At 36.8% G+C, this 19,006-nt stretch overlaps 1 protein-coding gene across 6 annotated transcripts in view; it reads left to right on the top strand.

Moving 5' to 3' along the window:
- The window catches only part of AIG1 (androgen induced 1), a 129,136-nt gene that overhangs the window by 47,804 nt on the left and 62,326 nt on the right, over positions 1-19,006 (top strand). For 5 of the 6 annotated variants that reach the window (XM_062572450.1, XM_062572452.1, XM_062572457.1 and 2 more), the window contains one exon: positions 411-512. In XM_062572450.1, the coding sequence (XP_062428434.1) occupies positions 411-512 (102 nt within the window). Of the gene's footprint in view, positions 1-410; positions 513-16,665; positions 17,014-19,006 lie in introns of those variants that run through there. The other variant, XM_062572455.1, reaches the window with a different exon arrangement.

The raw sequence follows: 19,006 nt of genomic DNA, 5'->3' as shown, positions 1-19,006 counted from the left end.
CTGTTGAGGTGAATGCCTCAAATTTGTATGTTCTATGAATTCTAAATCAGATTTTACCTAAATTTTTCATTTGTTTTCTCTCCTGTTAGTGGTGAAACATTATTTATGTGCCACATCTGCTACTAAAATATAGAACTCGGTTGTAACTTGGCCACAGGCATATAAGTCAAAAAATGATTTTTTTTCCCAGGCAGAATGTCAAAAAAAGAAAAGAAAAATTATAACACCAACTAAGGCAAAGAATAATCCAGACCCACACTGTGGCTTAAAGGAAGATTGAACTGAAGACCAATCTGTGTCTGTTCATAGATCATTTTTTAAATCCCTAATTTTGCTATCTGAAATGTGTAGGTAATTGCTCAGAAGTGTTTATTAAAAGAGTGTCTTTCTCTTTTCTTTTTCCTTCTTAGTTTGTTGTGACGATGTTTTGGAGCATTTATATCTATGACAGGGAACTGGTTTACCCCAAGCTGCTTGATAATTTTATACCAGCATGGCTAAATCATGGAATGGTGAGTAAAGTGATGCAAACCTTTTCTTCCTTGAGACTTTGAGTCATACATTAGGTTGAAACAATGTGGGGATTTGATCCTGTGCCTCCAACATCCGAGGCTAATTTGGGGAAAGTATGTTTACTGGAGTTGTTTGTAGAACAAAATCAAAATAACTACTGGTTACTCAAATACATCAAACTTACATAGCTTAACTTGCATCAGAGTATTTTTTAAATGTGGAATTAGGTGCACTAACACAAAGCTGTAGCAGTTTTTAAATTTCTGCATCAGTAATTGTTAAAGTAGTTTCATTAGAACAAAACAGACCTTCTCTTCCATCTCTAGCAAGTCACAATGGTACATCTGTCAAATGGGACATTCCTTCTCTCAACTATGTGTTTAAAAGGTAAGGGAAAATGAAGACCACACTTTGCCAACAGGTGTTCACTACTGTTTATGCAATACTCGGAGCTGAAAAGCTTCATGCTTACTTCACGCTTCTTATCCAAGTGTGTCTGTGCAAGATGTTTTACTATTACTTTGTTATTCCTATCAAGGCATGGCAAACCATTTGGATCTTACTGAGCTCATCCTTCAGGGTGTAAATGCTTATCAGCACACCAGGTCAAGATTCATCCATTAACATTGAGCTTCATATGTTGCCCTTTGTGAAGTGGGGCACATGGCATTGCTATTTATTTACTTTCTAAATTGTGTCTCTAAATTCTCTAAAGGAGCAGGATGGAGGTTATTACTAGAAAGAGGAGCATCAGCTTTGGCTAGATACTGTAATTCTACTGTGTTTTGAAAGGAACAGCATATTATTATATGGATATGGAGCTGAGGAAAGTTTCTGGTCACTCTTACTGTGCATGTTCAAACTGTCTTCCCTTGAGTTTTGAGGTCACACACTTGCACATATTGGCTTTTCTTTTCTCACACTGCCTCAGTGGCAACTCCGATGACCTTTCTTCCAGGTGACATTCCACATACTGAAAGTGCCTAATCTATAACATTTTTCATGAATGTACATTGAGAAGCCGTTGACAGCAAATGATCTTGTGTATTCAGGAAGTCTCCTCTGTGCCCCAACCAAACAGCAAATCAAGCTCATGTTGTTCTGTAGAAATGTATACCTGCTGAAATACTTAAAGGGGTCTTTTGCTTGAAATTTTTGGATATTGTGGAGTTTGCTGAGATGAATTGTGTGCAAGCGTCTTAGACATTTTTATTTTCAATTTGAAATATTGTAGAAGGCATTTTTGAAAGTCTGTTGTAAAAGAATTGTTTGCTGTGTCAGTCCCTATTTATCCAACTGTTCCTTTAGCTCAGTCACAGGGGAGACTTATGGCTGTTGGGCTTTTCACCACCTTTCAGTCTAATTCTTTGTGATGTTTGAGCCATTATTTTATCTTCACCAGCTTTCATGCTAATTAATTCTGATGCATTGCCCATCATAATGTGAAGAGGTTTAGGGGATAAGGGTGGAAGGTTTGGGGAGAAATCTTTTCTTCTTAAACTACCATGAGAATGCTAGCACTTCATTTATTAGCAGAGTTACAATTTTGACTAAGAAATTCTAGAGAATATATTAGAAATGCCCTTGGTGAAAGGGTTGGAATTCTGGCAATACAGTTTTAGAAAAGTCAAAATCCGTGGCTATTGTTTTTTACTGAAATAAACATTCATTCTCCACTTTCCTTGCACATTTTGACAGCAGTTGCACAAAATTCAGCGATAATTGTTCTGAACACAAGAAGGGGGGTTGTGCTGAAGCCTAACCTTATGCAACAAAACTCACCAAAGAGTTTTGTTCACCCTTGGCAGAATGAAATCTGTCAATGAGAACTGGGTACTTTTGCATCATTGCTGATGAGTCTCTCTTCTCTGTGAGCTTCCCCTGCTGTGCCTGGTGCCGCTCCTAGTGATCTGTGCTCAAATGTTGCTTCACCTGTCAACAATGTCCAGTTTTTTTCACAGTGCTTTCCCTAAATACAATTTTGTTAGAAAACAAGCCAAAATAAGCAGAAAATTTCAACCAAAACAAACAATTTCCACACAAAAGAGGTTCTCTACTTTAGTTGAAAAGTCATATTTTCAAAAGTTTCTGACAGAAATATGACCAGCTGTAATAGGTTGCTCAGCTGGCAATACTACTCTGCAAAATCTACAAGTAGAAAAGGAATGAAAAGCCATGAAATCTGTGTCTCTAGTAATCGCAATCATATTTCCATTAGTAGTGTGAACATATATCAAAATCCTCGAGAGTATTCATACATCAAAACCATTTATGTTGAAGGGATTGTCTTGAAGACTATATGAGAAAATTGTTTAAATGGCTGGCCTGATTCAGTGCATTGGCCCAGGCAGAAGTGGTCTGTGCAGCACTGTGTGCGCCACTTTGTTAGGTTATAGTAATTTATTGCCTATAATCATATACAACTACATTCTCAAATACACAGTAATATCTTGGTAATACTCAGAGATGTGACTCCTTCTTAGCAACATTTTTTTCAACATCTAAAAAATGCCTTATTTTAAAAAATTCCTCTCTAGAAGTGGAAAACAAAGGAAATGAACTGGCGATATCACAGTTTCCACACAACCAAAGGTCATGCAATCCCATTACCAATTCAGTCTTAATACTGTTACAAAGTTTTGTAGAATCATGGAAAGATTCATCATTGTATAGAAAGGTAAAAGTCAAAAACTGTTAACCAGACTATAAAACTGCTATGCTGTCAAGAATTGTATTGCTATTATATATATCGTAAAAGTTAACAATATATAATTCCTGTCTACAGAAAGATCTGTATGTGTTAAGCAGTGTCTTGTGGTCCAGATAGAACTTCATAATACAGCTTTGTGCACTTGTAACAAGTCATCACTAATAGAACTGTGCAGTGCCACAAGCTGATACATTTCAGTCAGTTGATTCATTCATAACCAATGCAGCTATGCTAACGTGATTTCAATGGGTCATGACTTCTCAAGTTGTAGTGAAACCATGAAAGAACTGAAATTGTTGCCCATTGAAATCACTCAACTTAGGTCTATTTCTAAAGGGTCAAGTTTACTTACTTCCTGTAGTTATCAGACTGTATGCAGATGAATGCATCTTCGCTGGTTACAATTTTAGTTGCCAAATTACTGAACTATTCTGTCAAAGATGGTTCATGTTTTGAGCGCTGTCCTGCACTTTTGATCTGTATCTACCCTTAATTCCACAGGCAAATATTTTTTCCCATTTTCTGATGGCTGTCTTTTGTATTTGATCTCTAACATTAGGTATGTTTTAATTAAAGGCTAACCTAATCTTTAATGTTAAAAACTAGCGTATCATATTTTCATCAACTCCGTTCATTTCACTTCTCTGTGTTGGAACTAGATATGATGTGTGGATAGCACCTGTTTCCAAAAGTTGTACTCTTGTCGATACTAACAAGGACTATAAAACAAGAGATTGCCCCTATTCTAACTGATGAGCCCATAAACAGATCTCTAGCCTGAATTAATTTAAGCTTGAGCATTGCTGATTTTGAGACAGCTTCCATGATATGAATGCACACAGTGTTTATCCAAGTTAGCATTCCAATCCAGCAAGACTCTAGTTTTTCAACAGTTCTTTTAAAAATTCTTTTTAAAAATGTGAATCACCTTTAATTTGTGGCAAGGAAAGTAAAACACAGAGATCGAATTTACTTACTGAAGAGTTTAATGGCTTTGGAGATCAGAAATGAAAAATTGTTTTCTTACAAAAATGCCAAAGGAGAGCTTAGGGAAGGGGCATATGGTCTGCTTCTGTGGAGCTTCAAGATTTATTGTTGTATGAATTACATGCCATCACAATGTATAGTAGCTCTTCCTGTTTTCTAGTGTATTCTTTTTATGTTGTTTACTGGAAACAAAGGCATCTAGAAAAACAGAGGTCTCCTCTATTCTTGTATTCAAGAGTATACATGACAACTGGGACAAATAGTAGACATGTAGGCAAGTTGCTTAGATGCAGGGACCTGTCCAAATGATACATCTCTAGCTTCTTTCACAGGTTTGATCTCTATTCTTACTGCTGACTGCTCAGCTGAATAACTCAGACCACTGGAAAGTGGTATGGATTCCTTCCTACTCTCTATCCTACTGTTGTTCTTCCTGGATGTCTTGTCTTAGGTTCCGTGGGCTTGGCTTGTTTGTTACAATGTTGTTTTTTCTGATTGAAAGCTTTCTTTCTCAATAATTCAGCCAGTATACAGATAGAAAAGATATTCAAAGGTCAAAAATTATTCTAACTTGGCATATACAGATTGGAAGGTCCAAAACTGGTGATTTTTTTTTTTTTTTTTGACAAACCTGTCTGTCCAACATTAGTTGGGTCATTTGCTACGTGGTGCTTGCTCTGATGTACAGAGAGATGTCCTTTCTTTCAGCAAATAATGTCCAGCTAGCATGTTGCCCTAAAATGATATTAAAAAATGACTGATTTGAAAATTTATATTATAGTCCTTGAGAATGCTTTGCTAGTGTAGTATCATCCTATTTAAAGACTGTTTTTGTACAATATATTGCACCTTGGTAATGTCTCATGATGATTTCTAGAAGATACTTAGCCTTTTCCTGGATTTGTTTCTAAGTCTGTGTTAACACTCTCAACATGTTCCAGCTTAAGTGCACTTTTTAATTTATCTGTATTTTCATATGTGAGACGTGAATGAGATCTTTAGTGCTTGAGCAAGTAGTTCTCACCTATAACATAAATTGCAAAGTTTTCTGATGAAAATCATAGGAAATATGTAATGTAATTACGAACTTCATTTCCTGCAGAGTACCCAATACTAGATGGCTGTTATCTAAACATCTATCTGATGGAAGGAATTGCAATTGATATAGGTCACTTGGGAACCCAGAATATTTAGCAAAAATAGTGAAAAAAGTATTGCTGGATTTGTATACTTCTTGCCTGTTCATGCTGTAGTTTCGCTGCCCCTTTTGGTATCTCTCTTCATTATCTACCAATTCCACAACTAGAACATGAATACAGTAGTATCAGTTATCCCCATACCCTGGGGAGAAAAACAGCAACAGCATAAAAGCTTTTTTTGATTTTCCATTACTTATGTGAAGGGCTTGGTAATTGGTTGTATATCAGAATTTGTGATAGCATAGTATCTGAAAATTGAGAAGGGCTTCTAGACAATGACAGCAGAATTATATGAGTGACATCCTCTGACGCTGTTAGGAAAACCCCTTTACCTAATACAGTAACAGCACAGTGTTTTTTGCTGGAGTAGGAAGTCAGCCTTAGCAACATTATGTGTCTGCCAGAGGCAACTCTACTGTATAGTAGGTTGAAGAAAGCTTTCTAACTGAACACAGTGTTGAATACTTCTTATTATTTATTATATCCAGTAATCTAGAGAAAACACACACACAGCTCTTTCCTTACACTTAAAAAAATGATATTAGGGGAGCTCTTTATAACATATATTTGAGTACCTAATAAGAGCTGAACATTCCTGTATGTAAACCTTACTCTAGAAGTGAGCGTTACAAGTGGAAGGTCTGAAAGGTCTCCCCAGATCAGATCTCTTTTTGAAATTTGCCTTCTGTTGTTGACAAGGTCACATAAGTCATTCTGTTTGCACAGAGGATGAAAGCATGTCATGTCAACACCAAGTCAAAGAAGGTGACTGTCAAAGGAGGAGAGAAGGACAGAGAGAGGGAACAAAAAGAGATCAGGGAAAGATAGTTGAATAAGAGGAAAAGACAGGCAGAAAGAAAGAGAAAAATCAAAAAGTGAACTGATGCTGTTCCAATTTATATCTAAAAAAGGAAAAAAAAAACAGATGAGAAGAGAGAATAAAAACGAAGCCACAGAATAGTGTAGACAAGCTGGAAGATACACAAAATGGATCAAGGAAGAAGGGGAAGGAGCAGGAAAGGAGAATCAAAGAAGCAGAATAGTAAAAAGAAGGAAATGAAGACCATGTTTTCTTCCCATATCTTTCCATCACTTGCCCCAGGGAAACTTCCCTGAGATCTGTTAATTAGAGGGGTTGAGAGGAAGGAAATGTCTTAATGATGCTGCTAGTGAGATGGGTAGAAATATTTCTGTTGCTGTTGGACATGTAAATAGGTTTATAGAGTAGATGTGGTAATATTTACATGGTGATGTACCAAAGCTTCAAATCCTTGTAAAATGCTTAGTGATAAAACTACATGCAACCTATTGTTAGTACGAGGTCTGGGTTCATATAAATTGTATCTGTGCGATGTCTGTGGACTGATGTTGGTGTCTCTGTATCTCTGTATTTTTATCTAGCAGTGTGGTGTGTTATCTCAACTCTTTGTCTAACCCTCAAAATTTCATGTCTACTTTTGAAAACAAGCCTATTTAGAGGGTGCTTTATTTTTTCATATTAGCTGATATGAAAAAGTTCACAATTAGTTGCACTGTGTATTAAAACAGTCAAATGCACTGTTTGCTGAGAGTTGTGGGCATGCTGGAAGCCCCAGAGGTAAGAAGTGTGCTGTCTCTATCTCAGACCTTCCTGCTTGAATAGACAAAGCTATGTGTTACTCTGAAATGAATAATGATGATAGTAATAATCGTAATGATCATAAAAGCTCAAAGCCAGATTTTCAGATGAAGTTGCTCATGTAGAAGTTTATAGGCAAAAGAAATGACCACAGAAAAGCCTCAAAACAACATACAGAGGGAGGGAGTCTTAGGGAGTCTTTCCCTGGGTGTGGAATACAAAGTGAACAGAGTTTTCCTAGAACCATGATTTGTTTGTTAAATGAGCAGCAATATGGAACTGAAACATCATTTGTTTCATTCCCATAATTCTGACAATATTAAGAATGCCAGTTTATTTTCTTTTTCAGATTCACTTAAGATTTCAGTGCAGCTTATATTGCACACCTAATCACTGCTAGAGTCATGCACAATTGGTCTGCAATGTTTAAGCTAGTATATTTTTGTGATGCTACTGCACATTTATCAGATTTGCAGGTTGTAAATGTAAAATTATGTTTAACCTTAAAATAAATAAAAAATGCTTTAAGAGCTGGTATGCATTTCTGAAAAGAATTTGTCTGCCCTCTTCTCTTCTTCCTTAGTTAAAATTAGGCACTTGTTCTGTCTTTTGACATAATGGAGTTCTGGTTCTTTCTCGGATTTTTTCCAGAGAACATAAGCAAATGATAGAATCAAACCATAAGTGATAGTATTATGATTAATAATAAATATATTCAGGTAGGGTCTTTTATCCAGAAAAGAGCACGTTTCTCTGGAAAAAAGATTAATATAGATTTTGGCGGGGAGGGTCGCTTATTCAGAAGAAGATTTAGTATGTCTGCTGCCTGCTATAGGTTGTATGTTGTAAAGTACTCCGTATGCAAGTCATCCTAGATGTGATCACTGCAAAAAAGTTTTGTCTTTCTAGCAGGCCATGCAAACACAGGGAGGCATGCAAATATCTTTTTGAAAGTGTATTGTTTAAAACTCATTTGTTATCTATCTCTGCATTTAAGCAGACTATACTTTGCTCTGTGATTACTTTAGCACTCAGTAAAATGCAGTATTGTGTATCCTTGGACACACTGGTTAACATTCGTTAGCACTTACTCAGATAAGAGTTAGTATATACGTTCAATAAAAGTTCAGTTGTACTATATCGTACCCCACTGTACTAAATTCTGCTGTTACTATTCACACATGTGGCAAATATGACTTAATCAGACCACAAATATTTTGCAGCATTCCATGGTATCTCATTTATTTGTTTAATTTGCCGCTATAGCAACTGAATTCCATCCTTTTAGATTCTTTTTTTCATAGACCTATGATCTGCTTGGTTGAAGCTTGGCAGACAGCATTTCCTTCAATTGAAGACATATGCACTAACTCAGTGACCAGATTTTTACCTATTTATCATTGCTGGAAAGTGGGTTATTTCACGTGGACACAATACCAAAAGAATATGCAGAGCTGATGAAGGGGCTGTGAGCCCAGAAGCTTATGTGCTTTTTTCCAGCTATTGAAGTTGGTGAAATAAAAGATATTCTTTCTCCATGTATCCTGAGATCATTATAGCTACAGGAGCACTAATATAAAGAGATATTTTGATGTTGTTTTTGTAACAAATTATCATTGTTTAAAAGTACCTTTTTTCTTTTTTCACTGCTGTCTTCTTACATGCCTTTGTATTTGGTAACAGCCTTTCTGCAGAAAACATTTCATATTTAGATGATTAATATATTGAAGTAGTGCCACAGCAGTAATGTTTTATACATCCTGATCTGCAGAAATTAAGGATTTGGGGATGACCTTGGGAATTATTCTTGTTCATTGTGGACTATAAGCATTTGACAGCACCTAATTTCTACCCTGCTGTTCAGTTGAATGCCCCTGTTTTTACTTTCCCACACAGATACAAATAAGTAGAAACAATGTATATTTTTAGTACCTTGTAGAACAAGGAAGGGGAATATGCTGTTCTTCAGTCAAATTCAGCATGCAGCATGAGGAATGTTTTTGACAGATGTGTTAGCTATTCCCATTAGTCATGCAGGTCCAGAATTATTCTGTCTACCTTTGGGCATTTAACTCAATCACTGAAACCTAAGCCTAGTTGCCCTACTCAGTGAAAAAAAATCACCTTTCTGAAGTGTCTTTTTTTTCCCAGAGAGACCATAAAGATGACTAAGGTGACCGCATTCCTCACTCTTACACTACAGGAAGGAAAAACTTTCTAAGCAGGAAAAACTCAGACAATAAAGAAGTAGAATTGGTTGGGGAGATGCTTAAAAATGGCAAAAGTCAGACCAATGGCCAATATAACCTCTTACATCTTTTTTTTTTTCAATAATAACTGATATCTTTTAATCCTTCATAGCTTGCTTTCTCTTCAGATTAAGTACCACTGCACATCTGAAGTGCTGTTTAAGCTCTCTTGAAATTTCAGTTTTATTTCTAGTTCTGCCACTATTTTACAGAAAAATCTTAGAGAAATTATGTAGTGTTTGATAAAATCAGTTTTTAAAGTCATGTCTGCAGTCTTCAGGGCTGTCATGACAATTAGCAAAAAAAGTGCTGGCCCTTAACAGGGTTCACAGTACCGTGCTGGATTCTGGTTATAAAGTGTCCCAAGTAGGGCAGCTACTGTAACAAACCAGACTTTACAAGCCTGGGTGCTGCTCTCTGCTGTGCTGGTGGTTTGCTGGGAGTTCAGGGGTGTTTCCCTTTAATGTGCCTCCACGTCCTGTTTGTCCAGTTGGAATGAAGAGGCCAGTTGTATTCTACAGATTACTCTGAGATTTATGGATGCAAATGCAATTGAAGAGCTAGGTAGAAGCATTATCTGTTCTTCTGTAGAACAGAAGTGACCTGCTCTTCGAAGAATGGCATTACCTATGGGTTATATGCTAAATTTAGTGCTAGTGGTATCTCAAAAAAATACTCTAGGCTGACATGGTGCATGGTATAGAAAGTTCAAATATACCTAGAAAGGGAATTCTTCCTTACCAGAAGTGGACCTGAAAGGCACATCACATCCTCAAGTTCACTTTCCACAGGACAAAAAAAAAATCGCTTTGTGAGGCTTTTAGCTTTTTATTCTGTTATTTTGAGTATTACCAGCTTTCTGTAAACCCTATATGCAGAGTTCCATTCTGCTGAGTCACTGCCATGCACATTTTTGTGGCTTCTTTTGCAAATACAGTATGTAATGTAGAAAAATGTTATGAGCTATTTATGGGAAAGATTAAATATGTATATTGGTATATTAAGCTTTGTATTTTGAACCATTTTTAAAAATGAAGAACTAGGAAGTGAAATCATTTTCTATACGGGAAACATCCATTAAAAATCTCTTTACTAGTGTACAGATTTACTGATGTTCCCATTAACAAACAAATGTGTGTTGGCTGCAAGTCATTTAAAAATGCATACAGCTGCAAATCATTTTAGGTGGTGTGTATGCATATGTGAATTCTTGGATCAGGACAAAGGTGGATGACATTTTGGCCTTTGCTCCTGAACCAGAGGAGCAAAAGATGAAAAATAAGAGGGAATCAGAGAGAGAGAAAGAGGAAAAGGTATGTGTCAGAAGCTAAGAGAAAAAGTGATAGTCATAGAGGTTGTTTGTAGGAAAAAACAGCAAGCAAAGCAAAGGAAACTAAATATTGAAATAAAGAGGTGATAATAGTAGTCAGCTGGAGAGAGCCATAGAACATGAAGGTGATAATTGTGTGTACTGTACATCACTGAGAAGAAGCTTGAAAGGGCTTGAATGGGAAATGTTTAAAGTACACAGTGTATGTTGAAAATCTGGCCATCTATTCTAGACCAATATGCAGAAATTTGGCTTCATTTGGTTACTTGGGACCATTATGCAGAATCATGAGCTGCAGAACAATATTCTTTTTCCAGCTTTGTCTATGCAGAAGTAAAGAGATGACCCAGGGCTTTCTACACTTACTACCTGTAATATCCCCAGTTAGTGAGTTTTTAGATTAACCATCTCACAATTGTTTTCCCAAGCACTATCCTACTGTGCCTTGAAGTTTTATTCTTTGCATCATCAGTTATGATAGTATAGTAGGATATTAATATGGTATACTAGCTATTAATAATAACAATATTAGTACTTACCATCCCTTTAAAGAACATCTGACATAATTTTAAGATGAGCAGTGCTGATACAAAAAAAGTTCAAATTGTTTGCAATCTAAATGAGCAAGACAGGTAAACAGGGAGAAAAGAACTAGTATTTTCCCCACATTAGAGAGAAGAAAACCAAATTTGCCTGAGGTTACAGGAAGTTTGTGATTGAACTGCAAAGTGAATCGGTATTTCCTTCATTAGCTAGTACTTTCATCAAGAAATCATCCTTTCTATCCAAACCCGTCAAGGAAAACAAATCATAATGAAATAAAGAGAATTCACTTGGATTTCAAACTCATATTCTGTTGGAAGGAAGAAGTGACTCGATCTTTGCATGGAGAGATGTTTCTCTAAGTCCTACTTCACTTGGACACAATAGATGTTGTGTTCACTTTGTTATCTTTACTAGAGGAATAGGTTTGCCTCCCTAACTGCATTTGTTAGTCTGTTTCTTTTAGTATAGTAACTGTTACCAACTTGTTTCAAAGAATTTTATTTTGTGCATACTTTTTTTTAATCTGGAGAAAAATGCCTTAGGTTTCCATTCTTTTTCTGATGATAACTGATTTAAGAAGAGAAACCATGACATGTAAACAGAAGAATGATTTAAGAAAGATAAGCTTGAAAATTCAGAAAAGGTCAAAGGGGAAAAGGTCCCATCTGCTCTCTCATTTAGACTTGATTTCTCTGTTGTTGTCCTGGAATGCAGCTGGGGGATGTTACCATTAGTAAAAATCAAGGAGATGATGGGGTTTAATTTCAATTTTTTAGAGATTTTTTAAAAGTTGCTTTTATAGAGCCAAAGCTATTTCCAAAGCCTGTATGGAATTGCAATTGCAGGTATATGGCAAGAGAGTCAGAAATGAAAATATCTTTAAGATAGAAAAGATAGCTTGTGGAAAACTGTATCACTGACACTGAAGTGTAATTAGTGATCATGAAGAGTTGTATTTTGATTATTCTGAAGGAGGGAGTAAGGAGGTATGTGTTTACTAGGCAAAAATTACACCAAAATCCACAGTAGTATGATGTAGAGGCCTGCATCCTCTTTGGGAAGTACCTTTCTTCAAACAAGAATTCAGTGTTTACTAGCCCTGTCTCAAATCTGAACTCTACCGCTTAACTGGCAAATATACAAATATTCCCAGCTGTATAAAAAATGTTATTTGGTTCACAACAGTAGCCATGGTTACCTGCATACTTTCATTGCCTTATTCATGTGTAATTCCTTTTTTTTTCTGGAAATACCATTACCGTGTAACATAATACTGTACAGCCTTTTAGTAAGTTTTACAGTGTAAAGAAGAACATTTTGCAGTGAACCCGAAAACAAATTATATCAAATTGGCTTGTATATGGAACATCCCAACTATACATTGTTAGACAGAGAAAAGAGAGTCTGAACATTCAAAGGGAAATATGTCTGAAATTTCAAAATATAAATAGGAATTTACAAAGTTCCTTGGCATTAAAAGGTCTCTGACAATGTTTAACTAGAACTGTGTCCCAGGTTAGTCCCCTCACAGGTGGGGACCAAGGCAGTTATTCTGAGTACATGTTAGAACTGAATATTATTCTGATTTGCTCTTGCAGGCCCTAGTAGCTCTACAGTGTCAGAAGGGTAGAAAAGTGGTATGACTTCACACCTCTCTCTCCTGCCATTTGTCTGTACCACTCAGTGTATTCAATGCAGATATGATGTACTTGAGAATCTACTATTTTATTATATTCATGAAAACCAGTCTCTTTAGTGTTACTGCAGCAGAATTTCCAACCATCTTCTAACCTTCACTAACAAAAAGAAATAGTGCTTAATCTTTCCAGATATCTCAGATTACTTTGCAAACAAATGAATTAAACATGTCAATGTTAAAGGTGTTTCTACTTAGGCGTGTTTATTCTTGTTCTATTTTTTTTTATTATTGAGAAGGCGTGACATTCATGCTGAAGGAATAAGTTATGTATATCAGTTTAAAATAACGAGCAACAAAAGGAATGAAGAATATCTGCTTCTATACTTTAATCTGGCTAATTTATCTGAATTTTTTCAGTATAAGGTTCTTTACTGCTGTTAGTTCTGTTGTAGAGATACTTTACTGGACTAGGTATATAAACTGTATTTCAAGGAGATATTACTTGGCATTTTTATGTAAATAGTGAAATCTAGGAATTTCATAGGTTATTGTGTAGAGATTGAACTGAAGAAAAAGTAGTGTTTTCTAAAATGATACTGAAAAATTACTGGTGTAACCTTATGAAACCTTGTTGAAAGCATGATAGAGTTTTAATGTACTATCCAGACCTGTTTTCAATGCATCTCCTAAGGCAAGAAGCAAGATGGCATTAAAATGAAAAGTTCTATAGCAAAGCTGGCTGCTACCACAGTCTGGCTTGTGTTACTCCTGTAGTGCTGCCAGGTTGGAACTATTTATAGACATTAGCCTATATCTATCCATGTACATAGATCGACTACTCTCTTCAGAAGTGACTGTGTTTCTAAAGAAGTTAGTCTGAGGTTTCAAGCATTTTTACTCTTTCAGAGGCCAGTTTCTCCAGCTGCCCTTATTACTGATTAGTGGGAATTTGACAGGCAGTCTCTCCTTGCCAGAAGTCTTGCATCAGCTTTCTCACAGTGGCCTGCAGGTTGGAAGGTTCAAGTTCTGACATTTTCAAAATCTTCGAAGATAGTTTCTTACACCACAGGACTCTGTCCATCATACACATCTTACCTTAGTAAGAATGGTATGCAAAGCTCTTTAAAAATGATACGCTGTTTCATCATCTCAAAGCTACAGCTTGTCTCTCTCTCTTTTTTTTTTTTTTTTTTTTTTTAAGTTACTTTGTGAGAGATCATGAGAAAACTTTTGGTTTGGCTGCAAAAAAGGGTTTTAGTGCTCTCTGTGATTTATACCAGAAATAAAAACTATTCTTTCTTACTTTGCTGAGTATCTGATGATGAATGTTGGGTAGTAACCCCCTTTACAGAATGCGGTGCTCACTTGGAGTGGGAGTGGTATTTGAATTTGTGAAGCTACAGCACAGCCAAGGCCTTGTGAGTTCTGCAATTAATACCTATACACACCCAGATGTAAATTAGATGTAAGCCAGCCAGACTCATCTTTTCTGTATCTTGCATTACACCACCTTTATTCATGACATAAATCCTGAAATGAGATATACCCATTGGCACAGTCTCCGTGCAAGCATGCTTTCCTGACATAATAGCAGCGGCAGCAAGCCTCAGGCTGCAGTTGAGGGTGCGTTATGTCTTCTGCCACGTTGTGCAGCACAGTGATGTCGCAGTGTAGGCAGCAAACAGCTTTGACAGCAGAGATTTCTGGTGCAGAAGGGTGCAAAGTTCCTTCAAATTCACACAGAAACTGAACCCGTAAGGAAAAAAGAAAAAAGAAAAAAAAAAAAGATGGGAATTTGGCAGCAATAGGATCTAAAACCAGAGTAAACTGAGAAATTGAGATAAGGGAGCAATTATTTAGCTGATATAAACCATCATCTCTTTCATTCTCACATTTTCGGTTTTAAAGTTTATTCCTCTTCTGTCTGGTCCAGGCACACTGGTGATTTCATGGGTGCAGGCTTTTCCTGCTTGCATAGAGTGGAAGGCATTCTGCAGTTCTTGAATTGGTTCTTTGTTACTAGTGATTTTTTTCATAGGTATCTTTAGTGTATCTTGCTATCTGTGGTTGACTGTGGCAATTTACTACTGCAGAGCATTTAACTTGCCCTTCCTACTTTCATCTATAAGTAGCTTGAATATTCCACAAAGATATTTTTGCAGAAGTGTTTTTGCACCAAATAAGTCCTTCGATAAATTTGTATCTGGTCTTCTCTTGAAAGGGCTTGGAAGGGTAGTAAGTTTTACTACTTCAGACTTGGGTAGTTTTTCTTCCATGTTAGCCACTTAAAAACATTTTCCCAAACGCCACTCTGTGTTCCCCCTAATGATATTTATCTGGTTTCTTCTTTTCTGTAGTTGCAAAAAATATATATACATATATGTATTTTTTTCCCCTCATGGAGTATTTCTTTCCTCAAAGATTTGAAGCAATGTGCTTAGTTTCTGCTAATACAGTTCTTTCCATGGCAGCAAATTATGACTTTGCAAAAACAGAGGTTGGTGTAAGCTGTTGGTATCCAAGGGAAAGTCACAGCCTCACAGAGTCAAGTTTGAGTTCTGGCTGGGACTTCTACTGCTCATATGTATTCAGGCTCTCCTAAACAGAAGAGATGTCATGCTTAAATTATTTTCAGCTTTCAGCCTTTTCAGTTCTGAACTTCCAATTACTAAAACACATGATTGCCTTATTATTTCATAGGACAGGTCAAGGTGAAATGTCTGAGCGAAGAGGAAGGGAGAATAAAGTCTCCAATACAGCATCAGTCTGGTATCCTGTGTCCAGTTAATACAAACAGATCTATTTTACAAGAGTTTTCAGGAGTGTATTTGCTGCTAAAACTCAGACCATGTAGGAAACAGTTAACAGTCTCCAGATGTACAAAAAGAAAGGACCATCAGCAGGACAGATAAATTGTGTTTGCTCAGTAAAGAGGGCTGCTACAGCTGTGATTCATGGAGATGCAAAGAGAAAGTAGCTTTTCTGAGAGCATCTGAGAGTTGGAAATCCTCTTTCTCTTGCAGTGTTTGTACCTTTTACCAAAGCTGATATGTTACCAGACAGGTGAGGAAGGAGTTGGTGAGCTTTTATCAGCTACCCAGGGAGAACTCAGCTGACCTGTGTAACACAGACGTTGAGCCAGAGATAGTTGTTTACCCAAGCTAGTGCTGTGGAAAGGCCACGAGGTAACATTTGCTTTAGATCTGTGTAGAGCAAAGCTTCATGACGTTGAAGGAGACCCAGAAGCCTCCTTTATTTTGCAGGTCTATCCATAGTGAAGCCTTGGATAGCATTTTGTGCATTGTCTCACTTTTCACTTTTTCATCAAAGTGTGGGCCCAAGAGACTGCATAAGGAAACTAGGTGCTGGGACAAGGAGTGGGCTGGAATCTTTCCACTGGCCAGATACGCTATGACTAAGTACATTTCTTTCATCATAATAACTCAAACTTGTTGATTGAGAAATGGATAATGATGATACACAAATTCTTATACTTTCTGAATGTGTTGACTAGTTCGGAGCATCTATGTAGCTGAATAAGATGTCTAGTTTTTAAAAGGATGTTGTTCAGTTGTTCTGCTCCCTACATAAATTCAAGGCAAACAAATGGACATTAAATTATGACCTCTGCCAAATAGCCTAAGGTGCCATACAGAAAGTTGTATTTAGAACATATTATTATAGACATGTTGCCAGGGAGTATTCCTGTTGCTTGATGTACTGAAAACATCTCTGTTTGCCTCAGGGGAATGCCCAGCTGCCCTTCTCATGATCCATGGGAAAAAAAAAAAAAAAAAAAAAAAAAAAAAAAGCTTGTGGTAAAGGCAAATGGAGAGTTTCCAGTGTCTAATATCCATCCTGTTTTTGTCCCTAGCACAGCAACTGAAGTGGTGCATTTTTGAGAGTCGTACTCGTGCACAATAGAGATGGAAGAAGGAGAGTTTTCAACTTGAAAGGTCACATGATTATCATAAAACTCAACTTTTAGGAGGTTATTATTGTCTTAAATGTTTGTTTTGCAACTGATAAGCCTTTTAAAATTACCTTTGTGTTTTATACTTTATTGCAGTAGTTGAAATATTGCTTAACTCCTCTCTCTTCCATCCTTTTTTCTAAACACTCTGTTCATTCAACTGGATATTATTCTTTCAAGGAACTGTCCTCCCACAGAAACTAACTGTACAGAACACTTTCAGGAGCTATCCTATAGAATAAGCCATATGTACTAATACTGTTCAGACACCATTCCTTCTCACTAAGTATTTCTTCATGGAGTCTCATTGTGAAACCTGTGAATAAACTCTGAGCATCCATTGCTGATGCCAGTGTTTTGGGGCTCTTTACCAGTTGTCAGTTGTCTTGAAAGTAAACCTGCAATCATTAATATATCAGTGGTCAGGGTTAAAAAGAGCAGTCTCAAAAATATATGTGTTTTGAAATTTTGTCTTGATGCTTTTAATCCTTAGAGTCCCTTTTATAAATTCTTTTTCACAGCCTGAAGGATTAGAAAACTGCTTTTTATTAAAGGAAAGGTGATATTATCAGCTAATCACTTTAATTGAGGATCTGACACCTTAAGAAAAGATGCCAAATGTCATGAAATGCATGATAATGCTTTGAATGTAGGATGTGTCACTTACTCCACTACTCCTGTAAGAAACACGGAACATTTTTTGTACCGAGTATTAAAATATCAGTAATTTTTTTCATCTTTCACAGTTATTAGAGCTTTAGGACTTCTTACAGAATCACAGCTACTGCAGATAGAATAGGCTTACTGCCTTATTTAGTCTTTGGGAGCAATGTATTAATTCTTTGAATTTAGAACCAAATGATTTAAAAACCATACGATGGTCAGTCATTCCTGGAAGAGACTATGTCTCACATTAAGTACAACCTGCTGCAAAGGAGCTTTTGCTTTAAATATTTGCTGATGTTTATTGTTTTCTACTTTTGTATTTCTTTCTTTTATTGAGTTTTGTGCACAGTCTAAACTTTCCTTCTGATGCTTCTGACAAATCTTCAGATATTTTCAGAAGTGCTCTGCTATGTCCTCTTTTCTGGAGAAGCAGTTAGTGCTTTCTCTAGATTAATTCCTTCTTGGTACTTACCATTTTGGGGCTGATTGGCCCAAGTGGAATAAATGTCTCCCTTTTACTTCTTAGTTTGTAGTTTGCTTGCGTACTTCTTCATATCATGAATTCAGTCCCGTGACATAAGCCCTTTTGGAAAATACACTTCCCTCAGGACTCTGCTCCACCATTTTGTGCTGTTCTAGTCAGTGCAGAATTCTCTGCTGAGAAACTGTGCTTACCCAAGTCTCAATAAAGGTAAACCGGCAGGTGAAAAAAGCACCTTATTAGCCTTTGCTCCAGGCTAACTCAGTTGATGCCATCTCACAGATTTCTGCACTGCATTCCTGGATATGGCATAGGCATGCCTTTTGTCTCGTTATCTGTAAAAATATAGCAGGGTGGCTGGATTGCTGGCTATGGGTAGGTGTATTTTTGTGGTATCTTGCAGACAGATGCAACTTTATTTTAACTGTGTTCTGAGCTGGCCGGACATCAGCCAGCCTCAAGCTAGAAGCAAGTTTATTAGGTTGTGCACCATGCTAACCACAACTACACAGCTCCTAGTTCATTATTGGCTTGGATTCATCCAGACTCAGAGAGTGAGTTCTCACCTACCGACAAAATATCATGCAGACGAACCCAGACGTTCACAGCATTTGAGGCCAGAAAGTATATTAGATCATTTTGTCTGGCCTCCTGTTTAACACAGGCCATAACATTTTGCTTGCACCTGTAGTGAGCCCTGTACTTTTTGTTTCGCTGAAGCTCATCTTCCAGAAAGGCATTTGGTCATGATCTGAAGAGATAAACAATCTTCTGTTTTCCTTAACAGCTTGCTCCTGTCATTACTCATTGTCAGTGCTAATTCTTCTCCAAATTTCTAACTTGTCTGACTTCAGCTTATTATGTTTTCCACTGCTACGTTAAAGAACCCTTTATTCTTTGTTTTGTATCACTGTTTTCTATACAGGGACATTTCTTCTTTCGGAGAAACTGATCAGATTAAGACTCTTAAGGGTCTCACAGTAGATCTCCAATCTCCCAATAACTTTAGTGGATCTTCTTGCCCCTACTGTAATAACCTCTTTTTCCTAGGGGGCACCTCACTGACAGCATGTTGTTACTGATACAGAACCGTGA

Source organism: Rhea pennata, chromosome 3 (genome assembly GCF_028389875.1).
Source record: "Rhea pennata isolate bPtePen1 chromosome 3, bPtePen1.pri, whole genome shotgun sequence".
NCBI classification, from domain to species: domain Eukaryota; kingdom Metazoa; phylum Chordata; class Aves; order Rheiformes; family Rheidae; genus Rhea; species Rhea pennata.
This window is presented reverse-complemented; position numbering and strand designations above follow the sequence as displayed.